Source organism: Neophocaena asiaeorientalis, unplaced genomic scaffold (genome assembly GCF_003031525.2).
Source record: "Neophocaena asiaeorientalis asiaeorientalis breed wild unplaced genomic scaffold, Neophocaena_asiaeorientalis_V1.1 scaffold30, whole genome shotgun sequence".
Taxonomy (NCBI): domain Eukaryota; kingdom Metazoa; phylum Chordata; class Mammalia; order Artiodactyla; family Phocoenidae; genus Neophocaena; species Neophocaena asiaeorientalis.
Window position 1 is genome coordinate 13,607,739 of NW_020174923.1, and position 21,606 is coordinate 13,629,344.

The window sequence follows — 21,606 nt, forward strand, 5'->3', positions numbered from 1 at the left end:
TAATCCTATCAGAAGTCAATAATTATAGTTAATACTGTATTGGAAATCCTTAAAGAGTTTTTCTGTGTATTATAAGAATGTCATGTAGTTCTTTCCTTTTTTTTTCCCGCCTCTCTTTATTTTAGCCATTCTGGTAGGAATGTAAGGATATCTTCTTGTGATTTGAACTTGTAGTTCCCTGGTGACTAAGGATGTTGAGCTCCTTTCGTGTGTGTGTGTGTGCGTGCGTGTGCGCACCTATATATGTGTGTGTGTGTGTGTGTGTGTGTATATATATATATATATATATATTAGACATTTAGATAACTTCTTTTGAGAATTGCCTGTCAGTTCTTTTGTTCATTTTTTATCAAGTGGTCTCTTTTTTGTGTGTGTGGATGTTTCATTGGCTGGGCTAAGTCCAGTCCCTCTACTCCATCCTGACTGGAAGCAAAAGTTTCTCCATTGATATTTTTAAAAATGTTAACCCAATCTCATCATATTCCTGGAATAAATACAACTTGGTTGTGATATGTTCTTGCTCTTATGTATTGTTGCATTTCATTTTTTAATATTTTGTTTAGGATTTTTGCGTCAACTTTCATGAATGAGATTGACTTGCAATTTTCTTTCTGTGATAATGTCTATGTCAGGATTTGATGCCTAGATTATGCTGGCCTCATAAAATGAGTTGGTACAAGTTCCCACTTTTCCTTTTGTCTGCAAGAGTTTCTGTGGGTTGGTGTTATTTTATTCCTTAAACGTTTGCTAAAGTCTTCTGGTCCTGGAGTTTTCATTGTGGGAAAGTTATTAATTGTAGATTTCATTTCTTTGGTAGATAGTAGGCTATTCATATTTTCTGTTGTTTTCTTGTGTCAGTTTTAGTAAATTTTATTTTTCTAGGAATCTACCATTTCATTTAAATTTAAGATTTTATTTACATAATAACATCCTATTTTTTAAATGTCTATAGCATTTGTAGTGATCTCTTTTTTCAGTCGAGAAATTGGTTATCTGTTTTCTCTTAATCATTTCATAAGACTATTAACAATTTTTATGAGTCTTTAAAAAATAACTTTGGGCTTTGTTTATCCTTTCTATATTTTTTCTAGGTTTTTATCTTATTTTTATTTCATTCCTTTTATATTTTTTCATTTTTGTGAATTTTTCTTCCCTGTCTTTTTTTTTTCAAAACCACTCTATTGAGGTATAATTAATATACAAAAAGCTGTACATATTTAATATGTACAACTTGATGAGTTTGGAGATATATACCTGTGAAACCATCACCACAATCTATGACATAAACATATCCATCACCTCCAGAAGTTTCCCATACCCTCTTCTTTTTTTTTTTTTTGGTTGTGGACCATTTTTAAAGTCTTTATTGAATTTGTCACAGTATCGCTTCTGTTTTATGTTTTGGTTTTTTGGCCGTGAGGCATGTGGGATCTTAGCTCCCTGCCCAGGGATTGAACCTTCCTCCCCTGCACTGGAAGGCAAAGTCCTAACCACTGGACCGCCAGGGAAGTCCCTCTCATACACTTTTTTTTTTTTAACATCTTTATTGGAGTATAATTGCTTTACAATGGTGCGCTAGTTTCTGCTTTATAACAACGTGAATCAGTTATACATATACATATATCTCATACCCTCTTTATTATTTTTTTCTTCTAGCTTCTTAAGATGGATGCTTTGATTATTTTTTATTTTTTCTATGTCTATTGTCAAGGCTGTAAATTTCCCTCTATGTACTGCTGTAGCTGCATCTCACAAACTTTAATATGTTATTTTGTCTTTATCATTCAGTTTAAAATACTTTCTAAATTCTATTATGATGTGGTTTTTTTTAACCCATTGCTTTTTTAGAAATATATTGTTTAATACTCAAACATTTAGAGATTTTCTTTTTAATTAATTAATTTTTGGCTGCTTTGGGTCTTCATTGCTGTGCACAGGCTTTCTCTAGTTGTGGTGAGTGGGGGCTACTCTTCCTTGCGGCCAGTGGCTTCTCTTGTTGTGGAGCACAGGCTCTAGGCATGTGGGCCTCAGTAGTTGTAGCATGCTGCTCAGTAGTTGTGACTCTCAGGCTGTAGAGCTCAGGCTCAGTAGTTGTGGCACATGGGCTTAGTTGCTCTGCAGTGTGTGGGATCTTCCCGGACTAGGGCTCGAACCCATGTCCCGTGCATTGGCAGGTGGATTCTTAACCACTGCGCCACCAGGGAAGTCCTAGAGATTTCTAGTTATCTTTTTTATTGATTTCTAGTTTAACACACTGTAGTCAGAGAACATTCTGTACAAGATTTATGTCCTTTAAGATTTGTTGAGGCTTGTTTTGTGGTCCAGCATTTGGTTAATGTTGATGAACTGTCTCATATACACTTGAAGAGGATGTCTATTTTTAGTTTTGGGGTGCAGTACAGAACAACTAGGTCAGGGTTTTAATTGTGTTGTTGAAATCTATATGTTTGCTATTTTTTTCCCCTCTATGGAAGATAATTTTTTTTTAACATCTTTATTGGAGTATAATTGCTTTATGATGGTGTGTTAGTTTCTGCTTTATAACATATGCAAGATACTTTTAAGTTATTTCTATTTACTGTGGGGTTGCCTTTTTATCTTTTAAATATTTTTAGTTTTTGCATTATATAGTTTGAGCCTGTGTTGGTAGGTGCACATAATTTTTATATTGTTGAATTAACTTTATCTTTGTGAAATGTCCTTTATCTTTAATAATATTACTAAACTACAGAAGCTTTCTTTTGATTAGCGTTTGTATTTTATATCTTTTCTGGAATGGAAAGATACTTAAAAATAACCCGATAATTTAAAATCTCTTTCAAAATACATCTACTTTAGAATTTCTTTAGAAATATATACACACATATGTATACATATGTATGGATATGCATATTTATTTATTTCAAGCTGTATTTTGTCAAGTCCTGTCAGAGAGCACTATCATTTTCTTATGATAGACGACATTATGCAAAAGAAAAATTATGTCTGTGGTCTGAAAATCTAAAGGAGTGAGAACATAAGAAAAATGGGCAGATTTCATGATTTCAAATTGGGTATGATTCAGAAAGATTTTATGTGGCTGAGATTGAAGTTTAAACTGAAAAGTTGGGCCATATTTTGGGAAATGTTTGTAGACATCACTTTAAAAAGTTAATCTCTGGGACTTCCCTGGTGGCGCAGTGGTTGAGCGTCCGCCTGCTGATGCAGGGGACGCGGGTTCGTGCCCTGGTCCGGTAGGATCCCACATGCCGCGGAGCGGCTGGGCCTGTGTGCCATGGCCGCTGGGCCTGCACGTCCGGAGCCTGTGCTCCGCAACGGGAGAGGCCACGGCAGTGGGAGCCCCGCGTATTGCAAAAAAAAAAAAAAAAAGTTAATCTCTGAATATCTGTTCCTGAGATTTTCCACCATTGCATCTGTATTCCAGACATTTCACTTCAGTTCATGAAAATGGTTATGTTGCCAAAAACGACCCCTTATAGCAAGTGTACTGTTTATTATTCAGTATAACTTCTTTGTAGTTAACAAATAGCTCAATTTCAGAATTACGCTTTCGTTCTGGATTTTAGATTAGAAACTTTTGTACCAGGTTGCCAGTTTTTCAGTATATAAGGAGAGACAGGGACATGTGTCTTTCTAGCATCTTAACCTCAAATGTACTATTGAGAATTTGTATTCAAACATATAATGAAGACAGCATTTGTTTTATTAAAGTTATGCCTCTAGATTTAATGACTGGGACTAAGAAAATAGCAGCAGTAGATAAAACTGGCTTTATTTCCATAACTATTTATAATTGCTTTGAAAGTGTTTCCATGGACATATTGAAAGTCTAACATCTGTAAAGTTGAACTATAAGAACATATTAATTTAACCTGTTTCTTAACTTTTTGGAATAACGACATCTTAAAAGATAGTACTTTGCTTTAGGTTTGGATTTTATTGTAAGGAAATTAAGTGGAGGTAAGAGGCTGCTGATACTGGATGCTGAACTGATGTGCTTCCCGTTTACTTTTACCTCATTGAGTTGATTGATAATGGCTTTTAGAGGTTCTGCAGCTAAATATTACTTTTGTTTCTTATTCTTTTTTTTTTTTTTTTTTTTTTTTTTTGTGGTATGAGGGCCTCTCACCGCTGGGGCCCCTCCCGTCGCGGAGCACAGGCTCCAGACGTGCAGGTCCAGCAGCCACGGCCCACAGGCCCAACCGCTCCATGGCACGTGGGATCCTCCCGGACCGGGGCACGAACCCACGTCCCCTGCACCGGCAGGCGGACTCCCAACCACTGCGCCACCAGGGAAGCCCTTCTTATTCTTTTAAATGTGTTTGGTTTTAGCTTCTAGTGTAGAATATTTGAACTGTGAGGACTATTGGTAGGTGATAGTTTCTTTGTGGTGTTTTAAAGCAAATGCTTGAGATTTCTTTAATCCTAATGAAGTAAGGATGTAAAGAGTTCTAGAGCAATTCCTCTCAACTGAAATGGACAAAAACTTAAGGCAAATTAACTTGGGACAAGTCAACAAAAAAGCTATGTATTATGAGTTATGATAGTCCTCAGCTTGTTAGCACCTTGAAAGTTTAAATGGACAGATTCTGAATTCAGTTTGCTTTCAGTGGGGTAATGTTTTTTTTTAAGATCAAAATACCTTGGGATGGGATTGATTGCCTATTCTTTTATGAAGTACCATTATCTTCCTAATAGCAGAGAGCACTTTCTATGAAGTATTTTAAGATACGATTAGGTGGAATCTCTTAAGTCCTATCCCAGAGTTACTGTCTTGGTTAGAACCACACTTGGGGTGTATTGTATGCTGAAATAGTTTTTTGTGGGCTAGTCTAGAACCCAATCACTTTTTATTATACTTCTGTGAGAAAATGCACTCTGAATTCTGAGCTCATAAATGAGGAGATGTCTATATACTGTTTCATTATTCGAGAAGATGATTTTTAGACAATTATAAATTAAGAATACAGCACATTTCAAAACTAGATCTACAGATGTGAAAGGAATGATTAGTGAGGAATTTGATGCTATTCATGTGAGACTTCTCTTCCAAATATATGCATTTTCCAACATGAGTTAGTTGATTATATTACTGTTTTGCAGCTGTCAGATTTTAAGTTTGCCATTTCTGTCTTTCATGTAAAATTTTCTTATTATGAACATGCACGAAAGTTAAGAGACTAGTATAGTGACCCCTCCCCCATATTTTAACACTTAGATTAGAAAATCATCAATATTTTGTCAAACTAGTTTTACTCATGCTTTTTTTTTTTAACTGCTTTTTTGAGTGGGGAGGACTCAAATTTTTAAAAATCGCCCCCCTTTGACCCCATGTGTACACTATTAGATAAATCATAATCCTCAGTTAATTGCACTCATCATTGGTCATTACATAGTCCCCCTTAATTTATTCATTCACGTTTGAAATGATCTTTATTAATGAAATAAACACCTAGGAACCTGTCACCCAAAACAGAAGTCTAAGTCCTGCTTTGAAACTCACCTGTATCGAGCCATCTCCCCGTTCTCATCGCCTGCATCCTTCTACCCTACCTGAAGTGATTGTCACCCTGAATCCTGTGTTCACTAATATTTTCTTTCCTTTTTATAACAGAAATCCAGTAGAATTAAGACTATTGATACTAGAGATCAAAGTGATGTATAGCCCACATAACTGTTGCTTCATTGAGTTGATCTACATGGTTTGCTAAAAACTATGTATTTCTGTTTCTTTATTTTATTTTATTTTATGGTACGCGGGCCTCTCACTGCTGTGGTCTCTCCCATTGCGGAGCAACAGGCTCCGGACGCGCAGGGTCAGCGGCCATGGCCCACGGGCCCAGCCGCTTCGCGGCATGTGGGATCTTTCCAGACCGGGGCACAAACCCGTCCCTTGCATCAGCAGGCGGACTCTCAACCACTGCGCCACCAGGGAAGCCCTCGGTTGTTTTAAACTGTGTAGCAAGTGTGTTGTGTTAAGTATGTCTTATTAAGTGTATGTGTTAAGTATAACTTCGGGGAACTTAATCTTTTCGCTTTATATTACTAATATAATGTTGTATGTTGCTGGAGTTCTTTCACATTAACTGTATTGCAATACTCCTCTGTGTAACTATACCACAGTTTATCCCCTTTCCTGATGGTGTGAATTTGGGTTGTTTCCTTACTGCAGTATTCTAAAGCAAATCCCAGACCTCATGTTATATCATACATTTCTAAAGAATATGGACATTTTCTTATATAATTACAGTGCCATTATCATTTTAATAAAATTGACAGCAATTCCTTACTGTCATCTACTATCCAGTCAATTTAAATTTCCTCACTTAAAAAAAATTTTTTTAAACTTTGGCTGTGTTTTAAATAACTCCAAATAAGATCCCCACGTGACATGACATTTGGTTTTATATCTACTGAGTCTCTTAATCTAGAGCATTCTCCCCTTCCCTGACTTTTTAAAGAATCCTAGTATATCCTACTATGGAATATCCCACATCCAGGATTTTCTTTCCTTCTTAGTGTTTAATTTGTTCTAAAGGCTTGATTAAATTCATTTTCAACGACTTTTGGCAAGAATACTTCATAAGCTGTGTTCTGGGTATTTCACATCATATTGCATCAAAAGGCTCATTGTGATGTCTGTGTGTTTTACCTTTACAAATTCTAAGATTGATCAGTGAGTTCAAAATCAGCTGTCTATTTGGAAGTTATAGTATATGATTTCTAGTTCTGTAATTTTTTTCAGTATTTTTTTAACTGGAATTCTTCTCTAAAGAATTTTCCCTCATTAACTAAGTCTATTTGAATACCTTGAAATATAATTAGAGCAGAAATAAATGCTTAATTATTTCTCTTAAAATCTGATTTTCAGAGTCAGGAGTTGGTGTCCAGTTACCTTCAGTGGTGATTTTTAAGTTATGAACTTTGGGGGGAGGGGCATGATTTTCTCATTTTAAGTATCTGTTTGAACTCATGGATCTTTATGTATGCAGTTTGTTTCAGTCAGTTGTAGTTATCATTAATTTGGTTACATTGATTTTCAGGAGGCCCTGTATGTTGGATTTTGAGTCCTTTTTGCTGTGTATGACCCCAGTAGTCTCTTTTTTGCTTTTTTGCTTTTTGGCAGAATAAGATGTATGTGGCTTATCTTATACATTTCTTACCCCAGACCTGGAATCAGTAATTCCTGCAAGAAGCTCTGGTTCCTTTTTGTGGGAAATGATATTTAGGGACTGTCATCTGGGCCCAAGAATATTTACTGCTCTTGGGCTCTCACTGCCTCTAGGCTTTTTTTATTGGGTAGTGTTAGGAAATAGGTATTTTGGAAAAGAAAAAAACCAATTCATGTTGACATTTCAAATTCAGATTGAGGATTGCATACTTAGTTTCTTTTTTTACACTTGTATCTCTTTTCCTTTATACTGAATGCCTTAGTTCCTAACAACAGTAACTTAATTATATACTTGCTTTATCCTGTTATAGATGTCCATTAATAATATATATTATTTTTATAGTTATTGTTAATATCCTGATGGGCATTAATAACAGTAACAAGAAATGATTTAAATAGCATAGTAATTTCATAATACCAATATTATTGCTCACAGTAAGACTACTGAACCGCATTTAAGATTTTTTTGCAGCTCTTTATCTTTATACCATATTTCCAGTAAGAATGTATGGTCAAAATTCTGTGTTCCAAAGTCACTTGAAATAATCTTTTTCTCTGTGTGGTTATGCCAACAACTTGATACACGACTAGGCTGTTTTCTTTCAGTTTTTAGGGGCTGCATTTCTAACTTGAATTTTTAAAAAATGTAAAACATTTACGTGATTCCAAAGTCAAACTTTGTAACTGTTATCTATTCAGAGAATTTCCACTTTCATCCCTTCGTTCTCTAGGTAACCGTTTCCTTCCTTTCCCTTACAGGTAGCTATTTTTATTAAGTTTTGGTTATTCTTCGAGTGTTATTTTTTTTTTGTATAGAAAAGCAAAATATGTGCATAAATTCACATTTCTCTCCCTTTCTTACATGAAATTAGCATACTCTAAGTACTGTTCTGCATCTTTCTTTTTACATTTAATCTTGAGATCATTTCATATGTGGATATAATGATTTCCTCAGTCCTTGTTATGGTGCATGATATTTTATTGTATGTACCCCCTTTTATTCAGCCAGTGCCGTATTGATGGGCATTTTGTTTTTTCCGGTCTTTTGCCATTATAAATAGTGCTACGGTGAATACCTCTGTAAATATCAGTAAGTAAGTAATTTAGTATTTTTGCCAGTGTATTTCAGGGTAGATTGCTAGGTTAAGAGTAAATGCATCTGTAATTTTTCTAGATATTGTCAGTTCCCTTTTATCCAGTTTGCACCATTTTACAGTCCTACAACAATGTGTGGCAGTACCTCTTAACCCACCGCCTCTCTACCTGAGTGTATCACGAGACTTGGATTTTTGGCCAGTCTGGTAGCTGAGAGGTAGTTTCTCTATACGATTTTACTTTGCATTTCTCTTACTTTGAATTAAGTGAGCATATTTCCATGTTTAAAGGCCATTTTTCTTTTTCTTTTTCTTTTTCTTTTTTGTGGCTGAATCGCATGGCTTGTGAGATTTCAGTTCCCTGACTAGGGATTGAACCAGGGCCCTTGGCAGTGGAAGTGCGGAGTCTGAACCACTGGACCGCCAGGGAATTCCTGCCATTTTCATTTCTTTCGTCACTGTTCATATATTTTTCCCATTTTTCTATCAGGTTGTTGGTTTTGTACTCAAAAAAAAATTTAGGAGCTCATGATGCATTACAGATAGCCTTTGTGATATACTGTCGACGACTTTTAATTTAGGGGATTGATTTAAAAGGTATCTTAATAGTGGCAAAATGAAATGCACAGGGAGGCTCTAGATTTCTGAACTGCCGAGGAAAGACCTAGGCTTTCAGTTCATGGTAGTATTCATTTTGATATACTTTTAGGAACTATACTCCTAGTGATACTATTATATTGGTCTTAAAATTAACAGTCACTTAGGCATTACCTTCTAGTTAAATTTGGGGGTATAGAATTCAGGCAGAAAACCTTAGAGATAAATAATCCTGTTTAATTCTGTTTCGAATACTGTTTGAATACTTTATGAAAAGTAAGAATATAAACTTCAGATTTTGAGGCATTTTCTTCACAAAATCACTTCTGCAGTATCTGGCACATCATAAATTTTGTGAGATTGTTATATCACTTTATTATTCTGAAAGATTGTCTGCTTTGTACTATACACTAAGGTGATAAGAGCCTGAGTTAATACTGGGAGACTTAAAAAACAATTCATAGGATGTTGTTTGCAATTTTTTTCATACATTGCATTATTCATACATGAGCAGCTTTTTAAAATCTAGCTTTGTAATGCAACCCTAAAACAATTAAATGTCTTTTCTGACAATTAGTTGTTTTTGATGTGATTTCCAATTTAAAAATCAGATATTCTATTTTTCTAGAAGAACCTAACAAGACATGTGACAGCAGTAACACTAGTGCTACCACTACCTCCACCCAGCCTAATCTGGAAAACAGTAACAGCAGCAGTGAACTAAATTCTTCCCAGAGTGAATCTGCTAAGGCAGCTGATGATCCTGAAAATGGAGAAAGAGAATCTCATACACCTGTCTCTATTCAAGAAGAGATAGGTAAGAATACACTTCATACATTGAAAGGAGCTTTTTTATTTTTTTAATTTTTAATTTTTTAAATAAAAGTTTGATGGGGGTGGGAAGATTTGGATTTTGTTTTCCTTTTTTTTTTTTTTTTAAACACAAGTGACACTTGCACTCAGCGTTTTTGTTTTAAAAAAATAAAAAAGCACTTGGGAAAAAATACATCTTTTTCACACCCCCTCCCCAAAGGTAACCACCATTATTTGGTGTGTAACATTTTATATCTTTCTCCGTGCAGTTACATTAATGTATGTATGTTTACAAAAAGTTTTTTTTTTTTTTTTTTTTTTTAAATATAAACGGGATCATTCTGCATGTGTTGTTCTGCATCTTGCTTTTTTCACTCAGTAATACATGTAGGGGTTCTTTTCATGTAATGAATTGAATTTATTCTTTTTTTAACTGCTGCATGGTACTCCACAGTACAGATGAACCATAATTCATTTTACTATTTCTCTATTAATGGACATTTAGGCTAACAGTTTTTTCATTATTACAACTAGTGGTGCTTTTTAACATCCTCACCATGTATCTCCGTGTACTTGTATTTCTGGCAGTATAGATACAGTAAATGGAATTGCTGGATCATATGGTAGGTACATTTAAAAAATAGTGATGGCTACTGCTTAATTGTACGTTAAAAGGAATTTATACTAATCATTTACATGTATGTGTATTTCTTCATATTCTCGCTAAATTTGACATCATCTATCTGTTACATTTTTGCCAATGGTGAAAAGTATTTCATTTTAAAATTTGCATATCCCTGCTTACTAATGTGATTGACTTTCTTTTCATGTGTTTGCTGAACTTTCTGTGAATTGCTTATTCATATTTTTTGCTGATTTGTTCCTACTGAATTTTGATATTTTTCCCAAATGAGTTTTAGGAATGCTTTATGTATTATGGGTATTAATTTTTGATTTTACCTATATATTTATATAGTCATTGCTTGTTTCTAACCCTTTCTGTTGTTTCATAAAGAAATTTTTACATTTTTTATGCCGTTAAATTTATCAGTCTTTTTCTTTAGGATTTCTCTGGATTTTGTGTCTTACTAAGGAAGACCATCCCTATCCCAAGAACATACATATATTTTACAGTAATTTCACATAATACTTCTATAACTTTGTTTTTAATCCTTCTGGTGTATAATTTTGTGTATGATATGAGATGGAGATCTGTCTTAATTAGAACCTTTTCAATTGCAAGTGACCAAACCAGCTTAAACTAGCTTAAGCGAAAAGGGGATTTAATTAGCTCATATAATTGGGAAGTCCAAGCCATCACCAGGCATAACTGGACCTCCAGGTATCAAAACTCTTTCCATTTTCCTCTTTCTGTCTCACCTTTTGGATCTGCATATGTTTGTGTGTTAACCTCATTCTCTCCTAATACAGACAGGCTTTCCCCAAGTGGCAGGGAAGATGGCATCAGCGGTTTGTATTCATATCTTTCCAAGGTCTGTGACCCAAAGGCAAGGCCCCTACTCCTGCTCCAAATCAAAAGTCCTTGAGGAAGGAATTTGAGTGGCCTATCTTGGACATATTGTTCCTACTCCTGTGGCCAGGGCAGGCAAGGTATTATGATTGATGGCTCCAGCAAAAGTATATAATTGGAGTGGGGTAGGAATGGTTTTCCAAAGAAGGAGAGATGCTGTGAAGATAGGAAACAGCAAATATCCACAGTTCCACCCTAGCTCAGTACAAACGTGTGTATTCAAATTTAAAAAAGCCTCTGCCTAACATAATGGAAAGATCTCACCCACAACTGAAAATTTTTTAAAAAACGTCTCTCCCAAAATGAACATCTGGTAATTTTAACTGTATCTAGGATTTCTGTGTATTGTATGTATTATTTTGATTATGTGTGGTTGTGGCTTATCTTGATCTTACAATCCATGAGCCAAATTATGAACTTAGCTACCTGTAACACTCATTAACCTGATGGTGGACGGTGTTCTCTGATAAACCTGGCTGCCCTTTTCTGGGAGGTTTTCTGGGAGAATGGATATGGATGAGAAGTGAGAAGCATACGGGAAGGTCCCCCTTCTGGAGGCCATTCTTCTTTAACAGGCTAGATCCAGCTAACTTCTGTCAGGGATGGCCTGCTGGAAATTGCTGTAGGTTTGAATAATTATACATCCCAGTGTGACAGGTTTGGGGTTTTTTCTGGCAGTAACACCCCCTTATAGATTGCCTGAATACCCAGCTAGTATCTAATGCCCAGAAACTTGGCTCAGAGTCTCTGAGGGTAAACCCCCTCTACTTGCCCAGTTTGTCTGCCCCAGCCCCCAGGTGAGCGAAGTCTGTCTAGGCTCCTGCCTCTTGACTCATTAAACAGTGAGTTAGGGAGGCTAGGGCCAGGCAGCTCTGTACTCAGCCTCCAGGCTGCATCACAGTGATCCACTCCTTTAAACAGGAATGTGGCCTTTGGGCAGGGTGTGCTAGACAATGACCTCCACTCTTAGCCTTGTTCCCTCTCTCTGCTCCTTCAAGTCGTACCCCCAGGGATGAATTTTCTGCCTCCTTTCCCTTATTTGCACTAAACTTAGCAAGTGGCAAAGGATTGACTCTCACCTGTTGGATTGTTGGCTCTAAATTGAGGCGCTTAATTTAAAAAGTGCTGTGCCATTCCCTTTCTGCTTTTAGGAAGTCTGGCCTTGACTAAATGATGTCTAAAAAGTCTTTATTGTAGAACTTCAAAGACAGTCCCAAGAAGTAGCCACTGTAGGGAATTCTCTGGCAGTTCAGTGGTTGGGACTCCACACTCTCACTGCTGAGGGCCCGGGTTCAGTTGCTGGTTGGGAAGTTAAAATCCCTCAAGCCGTGTGATGTGGCCAAAAAAAAAAGTTGCTGCTATAGTTCATCATGTTGGCACAGAACTCTAGCATGGGTAGAATCATGGTCTGAGAGCCGAGAGAAAATCGTGGATAGTCTAACTAACCAACTGCTTTGCTACCCACACATTGAAGGTTACTAGCTTTCCAGCCTGAGATGGCAAGATACCCAGTACCCCTACCCCATCTTGATTTAGTCAGTGCCATATTTTCTGCTTGGTTTTTCATTTGCCAGTGCCACACTGTCTTAGTTTTTAAAAGCTTTAAATTAAGAAAGAAACATGAGATCTTGTTCAACTGTCTGGCCAGTGGAAATTGGATAGTGATGCAGTCATTTTAGAACGTATAGAAATTTTCAGCTGAAGTGAGATTTTTGGAAAAGCAGAAATTGCTCCTTGGCAGTTACATCTGTCACTTTAAAAAATTAAGATATTATGAAAATGTGAGAGGCCTTTATTGTATCTAAAAAAGCTAATGTAGTTGATTTTCACATGTACAGTTATCTACATACACAGATAATTGTCTAGATTCTTTAGGAAAGAATTCACTTGACATTTTATGTTTATACGCTTTAAATTATTAGGTATTTAAACAGAATTTCAGTGGAAATCTTTCTAAAATTAATTATATCCTTTACTTTTAATATAGAAATCCATGTTGAATATATAAGGCAATATTTTATTAGTGTGCATTTTGAGTTATGTTTGTTACTTGTAAATCTGTAGCAGCCCTTCCTCTTTTCTAGTAGCTAAGCTTTAAAACAGATAACCTGGCATGTTTGAATTTTCTGTAAAATAATAAATGACTCACAGTAAAGTTCTGACATACTTTCTTTGGAGTAAAACTTTAAGAATTAATGCATTTGCTTTGGCTGTTCAAGGACTTTTTATTTTCTGGATCTTAGTTGTCTACCAGATAGAAGTTTTGGATAAGTAAGGTGTTATTACTATATGTAATTTACCTACTGTTAGCAATTACTTTTGGCTTTTTATTTGATAACAGGTGATTTCAAATCAGAGAAGTCTAATGGGGAAATAAGTGAGTCTCCTGGAGGTGGAAGAGGAGCGTCTGGTTCAACTCGGATTATCACCAGGTTACGGAATCCAGACAGCAAACTGAGTCAGCTGAAGAGCCAACAGGTGGCAGCCGCAGCCCACGAAGCAAATAAATTATTTAAGGAGGGGAAAGAGGTGTGTTTTTCCTGTTTAAAACAAAAATCTCTGGAATGTAAAATAATTTTTAAAATAGGGGCAGGAAGTTTGTAGAGGTACTTTTGAACTGTATTTTCCTCAATTCCGAGAGTGTAACGAGATTAAAAGTGTTAGGTTTGTATTATGATAAGTATAGCTGTACACCCAAATTTCAATCCATGCATAGAAATGCTGTAAGTGGGTAGTATTCTTTCTTACTATATGGTTAGTTTTATTGTATATAATTCTAAAGAGATAGAGGCTGCTTCTTCACATGTGGGAACAGGTAGGTTATTTGTGGGCTTTATTAAAGATTTAATACTCAATTCTGGCTGTAGTCATTTTAGATGAACCTGCAGCTAAAAGATAAGACTTACCCCTTGATAGCAGAGCACAGTGTATAGAACAGCACAGCATCTCAACTCTGACTGTGAACAAAAAGATTGAAGCTAGGACTCAGTATTTCTGTCTCCCAGCAAGCCATGATGATAGAATAAGGGCCACAGCTGTGTCTTTCAGATTTGAGAATTATTTGCAGGGTAGATATGCAAGATTATGCAGTGTTTTGTTTTGTTTTGTTTTTTAATGCAGTGTTTTTTTTTTTTTTTTTGCGGTACGCGGGCCTCTCACTGTTGTGGCCTCTCCCGTTGCGAAGCACAGGCTCCGGACCCGCAGGCTCAGTGGCCATGGCTCACGGGCCCAGCCGCTCCGCGGCATGTGGGATCTTCCCGGACCGGGGCACGAACCCGTGTCCCCTGCATCGGCAGGCGGACTCTCAACCACTGCGCCACCAGGGGAGCCCCTAATGCAGTGTTTTTAACATCAAAGAAATGACTTTAAGGCAGTGGCTTTCAGGCTTTTTTTTTACTCTGACCCTCACTAAGACATTTTTCATAGTAACCCAGTACATTCAAAAGTTTCCTGAAGTAGGGCTTCCCTGGTGGCACAGTGGTTGAGAGTCTGCCTGCCGATGCAGGGGACGCGGGTTCGTGCCCCGGTCCGGGAAGATCCCACATGCCGCGGAGCAGCTGGGCCTATGAGCCATGGCAGCTGAGCCTGCACATCCGGAGCCTATGCTCCGCAACGGGAGAGGCCACAACAGTGAGAGGCCTGCGTACTGCAAAAAAAAAAAAAAAAAAAAAGTTTCCTGAAGTAGTATTTTACCATGTGGGAAGCATTCTGGTATTTTCTTTTCTAGTCTGTTGTGTTATATTTCATTTTTTTTAAAGCTGAATAAGCCCCACTATTGATTTCACAGTCCACTAAAGGATTGGAATCAACTATTTGAAACACTATTTTAACGTATCCATGGGCTCTTATCTAAAGCTGGAATGATAAAAAGAGCAGAAGAAAAGGTATTTTTAGGAATATATGTTTGCGGGAATAGTACATGTAATGCCCTCATGCCCTCTTTTGTCTCTAAACCCTGTATATTGTAAGCTTGAGAAAATGATTGGTGAATGATTTATATATCACACATTTAGTTTCATGTGTATATTTGAGATACATGAAATTACTTAATAATGTCCAACATATAATAGGCACTTTAATAGAGCTTAGCTTTCTTTCTTTTTGCAGGCATATGTTGGTTGTTTAATTATAAACAATTAGCTTTAGCTTTTAACTCAACTTTTAAACTTTAGAAGTTTAGGGACTTCCCTGGCCGTCCAGTGGTTAAGACTTCGCCTTCCAATGCAGGGGGTGCGGGTTCGATCCCTGATCGGAGAGCTAAGATCCCACATGCCTCTTGGCCAAAAAACCAAAGCAGAGAAAAACAGAAGCAGTATTGTAACAAATTCAATAAAAGACTTTAAAAAATGGTCCACATCAAAAAAATCTTTAAACTTCAAAAGTTCAGTCATAAGATGTATCTTAACTTACTTTGAATGATAAATTACAAATTATTGAAAGACAATTGATCAAATTTACATATTTGACATAAATAATGGAATCTTCTTATTTTCTTGGTCAGGTACTGGTAGTTAATTCTCAAGGAGAAATTTCACGGTTGAGCACCAAAAAGGAAGTGGTCATGAAGGGAAATATCAACAATTATTTTAAGTTGGGTCAAGAGGGAAAGTATCGCGTCTACCACAATCAGTACTCCACCAATTCATTTGCTCTGAATAAGCACCAGCACAGAGAAGACCACGATAAGAGAAGGCATCTTGCACATAAATTCTGTCTGACTCCAGCTGGAGAGTTCAAATGGAATGGTTCTGTCCATGGATCCAAAGTTCTTACCATATCTACTCTGAGACTGACTATCACCCAGTTGGAAAACAATATCCCTTCCTCCTTTCTTCATCCCAACTGGGCTTCACACAGGTAAAGGAAACTAAGGTTTATTTATTGCTGTAAATATAGTAAATATTTACAAAATGATTATTGCAGTTGCATACTTTAAACTGTCATTATTAATGAATTGAATGAAGTCATTTTAGTCAGCAGAACACTGAGGATGTTAGGAATATGAGTAACTTTACTTCTAAAGTTACCGATCCAACACTAACATTGGGAAGATTTCTGGAAAGCAGAGTCTTTATTCCCGGAACCAAGTGGAGTCCAGACAGAGTTCCAGAACATCATAGAAGGTTTAAAGATTTGGAGGACGAATTGACCTCTGAGATTCCTCCAGTGTTTAAAACCTATGATTCTGTGAGGTAGAAACTTCCAGTAGCAGTGTATTTTATACCTGCTTAGCCTAGAAGCATATTCCCTGTAAGATGAAGTCTTCATAAATTACAGCTCTTGTGCTTTTAATTTAAGATCAACAAGATGAAATTTTGTTTTTTCCTTTTTTTTTTCCCTTCTGAAATTTAGGGCAAATTGGATCAAGGCCGTTCAGATGTGTAGCAAACCCAGAGAATTTGCGTTGGCTTTAGCTATTTTGGAGTGTGCAGTTAAACCAGTTGTGATGCTCCCAATCTGGCGGGAATCTTTAGGACATACCAGGTAAGTGAATTCTGAGCCTTGTGAATGGTGTGTTAGTCTCCCTTTTAGAATATTAGTCTATTAATTAATGAAAGTTAATGTGTTGAAAAGGCCATAATAAAGACTTAACTCTTCTTGACCTCATTTTCCTCCTGTAAGATGGAGGAAAACATGTAAGATGTAAACCTGAATAAACATTAGTTCTTATTTAGGATATAGGATTATAATGAAGATGAGAAGAGATCAGGTATATGAAAATTAAAAATATGTTCTAAAGTGAAAAATGTTTTTATTGAATAGAAGGAATGCTTATATTTTTAAAATATTTATTCTGGAGTGTGCTAGACATCTTGATTTATTTAGAGTCGAGTATCTGGCCAAAGATCATGTAGCTCCTAAGTAGACCCAGAGTTGTGTGACTTTAGCAGACGGTTAACAAAAAAGATAAATTTTGTGACTTGAATCTACTTTTTAGCCCTAATGGATTTATTTTTTAACTTTAATTTTTAAAAAGTTCTTATTATAAACCTAATATAAGCTTATGGTAAAAAATGTAAATTATTATTCAATGTAAAAAGTAAGGCTCCTTCTACCTTCCCTGCCCCTCTACAGGGCCCACTCCAAAGGTATAACGCTGTATTTTTTTTAAATTTAAATATATTTTGTGTTGCTTTCTACACCTGTGTTTTATCTTTTTTTAAAAAATAAATTTATTTATTTATTTATTTATTTACTGGCTGCGTTGGGTCTTTGTTGCTGCATGCGGGCTTTCTTTAGTTGCAGCGAGTGGGGGCTACTCTTTGTTGCGGTGCGTGGGCTTTTCATTGTGGTGGCTTCTCTTGTTGTGGAGCCCGGGCTCTAGGTGTTCGGGCTCCAGTAGCTGTGGCACGCGGGCTCAGTAGTTGTGGCTCGCAGGCTCTAGAACACAGGCTCAGTTGTTGTGGAATGTGGGATCTTCGTAGACCAGGACTGAAACCCGTGTCCCCTGCATTGGCAGATGGATTCTTAACCACTGCACCACCAGGGAAGCCCCTGTGTTTTATCTTATAATGGAAAATTTTAAGAAAAATAAATATGCCTACTAAATATTTTTCATCTGCTAAGGGTTGCTTTCAGTTTTCTGTAGTGTTTCCCCCCCCATAAATCTTATGGATACTCTTTCCTCTCTCCCTCCTATTTTGATTGTAATTGCTGCTACTGGTAGAAGCTTCCACAAATGGAATGGACTTAATTCTTCCTAGGATTAAAAACAAAAACACAACAGGGTTAAGTTAAGGTGCTACGAACGGTGCAGCCCAGAAGAGGAGAGCTAAATGGGTGGTATGCCTGTATTTTTCTCACTGCTGCCTTTTCTCAAGGCAGAGAGAGCAAGGGGAAAGTCAGAGGCAATTGTGAGGCCTATATTTCTGTTTTTCCTTCTTGCATTTACTTCCAGGCTTTCCCCAAACTCTTCTGTCCCAACAGTCTCCTATTCAGTGCTCATCCTGAAACTTGTGTTGGTGGTCCCTGGTGGCAGAGACCAATATTTTGAGAACTAAAGCTAAGCTAAATGTTGCTAAAGAAAACTTCAGTACTCAAATGTAACTTAAAATGACTAAGTCAGGGCTTCCCTGGTGGCTCAGTTGTTGAGAGTCCGCCTGCCGATGCAGGGGACACGGGTTCGTGCCCCGGTCCGGGAAGATCCCACATGCCGTGGAGCGGCTGGGCCCGTGAGCCATGGCCGCTGAGCCTGCGCGTCCGGAGCCTGTGCTCCGCAACGGGAGAGACCACAACAGTGAGAGGCCTGCCTACCGAAAACAAAAAAAAAGACTAAGTCAAAGCTTATATAAATTCGTTTCTAAATATTAAACATTCTAATGAAAATGCAGTTCATTTTTTTGTTTTTAGTTAGGGTTTTTTCCCCTCCTGGCATGTCATTATGACTAGTCTTTTATCCTGTTTTATTTTATTTTTTTAATTTTTTTTGGTGCACTGTGTGGCATGTGGGATCTTCTTTCCCTGACCAGGGATTGAACCCGGGCCCTCGGCAGTGAGATCGTGGAGTCCTAAACTTTGGACAGCCAGGGAATTCCCATGACTAGTCTTTTAAATCTGTAACTAGAGTTATAAAATTATATCATGAATTGTATTAGTATGACACATCTGGTAATATATACGAAAGAACTTTTTTTTTTTTTTGATGAGGTGATATAAAATAGCATACTCTGAATTTTTAAAAAATTAGAGACCATGATTCATGAAAATTAGAAATTAATAATAGGACTTACACTTTGGCAGTAGTATGGTCACAAATGTTTAGGTGACAGACTTCTAGGACTTGATCCTAAGGCAGTATCTAGAAATTCAGCCAAATATTTTATTATAAAATGTTTGTTTATTATGATATTCAATAGTAAAGGTTTGGAGGCAGGATCTTTTTTGAAAAAGTTTATGAAGTCTTGGTTGAAAAACATTAAAGAACACCTAAATAAATGAAAATATATCTCCTGTTCACATATAGGAAGACTCAGTGTCTTGACAATGTCAATTTTTCTCACCTTAATATACAGATTAAGTTCAAACACATTAATAATTATAGTTGGGCTTTCTGTAGAATTTCACAAGATGGTTAAAAAGTTTTTATGGAAAGGGGCAACAATAGAAAAGGTAAATTTGAGGGACGAGGTGGAAGGACTTGCCCTCCCATGTAACAAAACTTACTTGGTAGCTATAATACTGTGGTATAAACAAATAGACCAGTGGTACAGAATAAACAGTCCAGAAAGAGACCAACCCATATATGGAAATACAGTATGTGATGGAAGTAGCATTGGAAAGGATGAACTGTCTAATAGAAGATGAGGAGGAAATTAGTTGTCTGTACAGTGGTAAATTGAACTTCATTCTTTATATTATACACAGTAGTCAGTTCCAGGTAGAATAAATTCTAAATGTGAAAAGCAGACGTTAAAACTCTAAGAAGAGAATGTAAGAGATTATCTTTGTGACTCTGGAGCAAAAAAAGTTCTCTTCTTCCTCCCTCCCTCTCTCCTTCTCCATTTCCTTCCCTGTTTCCTCCCTTCTTTGCCTCTGTTTGCTTTCACTCGTTCCTTCTTCCTGCCTTTCTTCCTGCCATACTTCCTTCCTTTTCTCTTCTGATTGTTTTATTTCCTTCTTGATTCATTCAGTATCTCCCCTAACATAGCTAAGGCAGGCTTTATTTATTTCATTTGTAAGAGTGCTGTCTGTCAGATCTGAATGATTGTGCTTGTGTATGCCTGTGTGTGTGCACGTACTAAAAGTGACTTTCCTTCTTCACATTTATTATGTGATATGTACATAAGATTGTGTGAAATACATAAGCTATAATGGGTAATAATAAAATGAACACCTGTGAATTCACCACCCAATTTAAAAATAAGAACATTATTATTGCATTTACTTTGCATTCATATTACCTTGCCTTTCCTGAGAGATAACCATCATTTTTACATTTGTGTTTTATTACACCCTTCCTTTTACTGTGTAGTTTTATCACATATGTATATAGCAGTAAACAATGGTTTTCTGTGGTTTGAGTTTTATAGTAATGTGTCATCCTAAAAGACTGAGTCCTAGACTGGTTGAAGGTGTTTTTATTGTTTTATTATACTATAATCAAAAAAGCGTTAGTATACACAGTATATTCAAGAACTTCTACAGTTCAGTAAGAAAAAAAATCAAACTATTTAGTAGAAAAAAAGGCCAGAGGTACAAACATAACTTAGGGAAAAGGAGACACAAATAGCCAAGAAACGTGAAAAGATGCTTAACCTCCCTAGTAAGTTGGGGAAAAAGCACATTAAAACTAGGGATTGGGCCAACATCGTTTTCAATGATGAAAAACTGAAACCATTTCTGCTAAGATCAGGAACAAGATAAGGTTGCCCACTCTCACCACTATTATTCAACATAGTTTTGGAAGCTTTAGCCACAGCAATCAGAGAAGAAAAAGAATTAAAAGTAATCCAAATTGGAAAAGAAGAAGTAAAACTGTCACTGTTTGCAGATGACATGATACTATACATAGAGAATCCTGAAAATATTACCAGAAAACTACTAGAGCTAATCAATGAATTGGGTAAAGTAGCAGGATACAAAATTAATGCACAGAAATCTCTTGCGTTCCTATACACTAATGATGAAAAATCTGAAAGAGAAATTAAGGAAACACTCCCATTTACCATTGCAACAAGAAGAATAAAACACCTAGGAATAAACCTACCTAAGGAGACAAAAGACCTGTATGCAAAAAACTATAAGACACTGATGAAAGAAATTAAAGATGATACAAACAGATGGAGAGATATACCATGTTCTTGGATTGGAAGAATCAACAGTGTGAAAATGACTATACTACCCAAAGCAATCTACAGATTCAGTGCAATCTCTATCAAACTGCCAATGGCATTTTTCACAGAACTAGAACAAAAAATTTCACAGCTTGTATGGAAACACAAAAGACCCCAAATAGTGAAAGCAGTCTTGAGAAAGAAAAACGGAGCTGGAGGAGTCAGGCTCCCTGTCTTCAGACTATACTACAAAGCTACAGTAATCAAGACGGTATGGTACTGGCACAAAAACAGAAATATAGATCAATGGAACAGGATAGAAAGCCCAGAGATAAACCCACGCACATATGGTCACCTTACCTTTGATAAAGGAGACAATAATGTACAGTGGAGAAAAGAAAACCTCTTCAATAAGTGGTGCTGGGAAAGCTGGACAGCTACATGTAAAAGAATGAAATTAGAACACTCCCTAACACCATACACAAAAATAAAATGAGAAAAATCTACAACCAGTAAATGCTGGAGAGCGTGTGGAGAAAAGGGAACCCTTTTGCACTGTTGGTGGGAATGTAAATTGATACAGCCACTGTGGAGAACAGTATGGAGGTTCCTTAAAAAACTAAAAGT

At 36.6% G+C, this 21,606-nt stretch overlaps 1 protein-coding gene across 10 annotated transcripts in view; it reads left to right on the forward strand.

Annotated features, from left to right (window-relative positions):
* BPTF (bromodomain PHD finger transcription factor) overlaps window positions 1–21,606 on the forward strand; it is a 132,248-nt gene that overhangs the window by 50,665 nt on the left and 59,977 nt on the right. For 8 of the 10 annotated variants that reach the window (XM_024760587.1, XM_024760593.1, XM_024760586.1 and 5 more), the window contains 4 exons: window positions 9,491–9,679; window positions 13,548–13,735; window positions 15,708–16,063; window positions 16,559–16,690. In XM_024760587.1, the coding sequence (XP_024616355.1) occupies window positions 9,491–9,679; window positions 13,548–13,735; window positions 15,708–16,063; window positions 16,559–16,690 (865 nt within the window). The remainder of the gene's footprint in view (window positions 1–9,490; window positions 9,680–13,547; window positions 13,736–15,707; window positions 16,064–16,558; window positions 16,691–21,606) is intronic. The other 2 variants (XM_024760591.1, XM_024760594.1) reach the window with 1 other exon arrangement.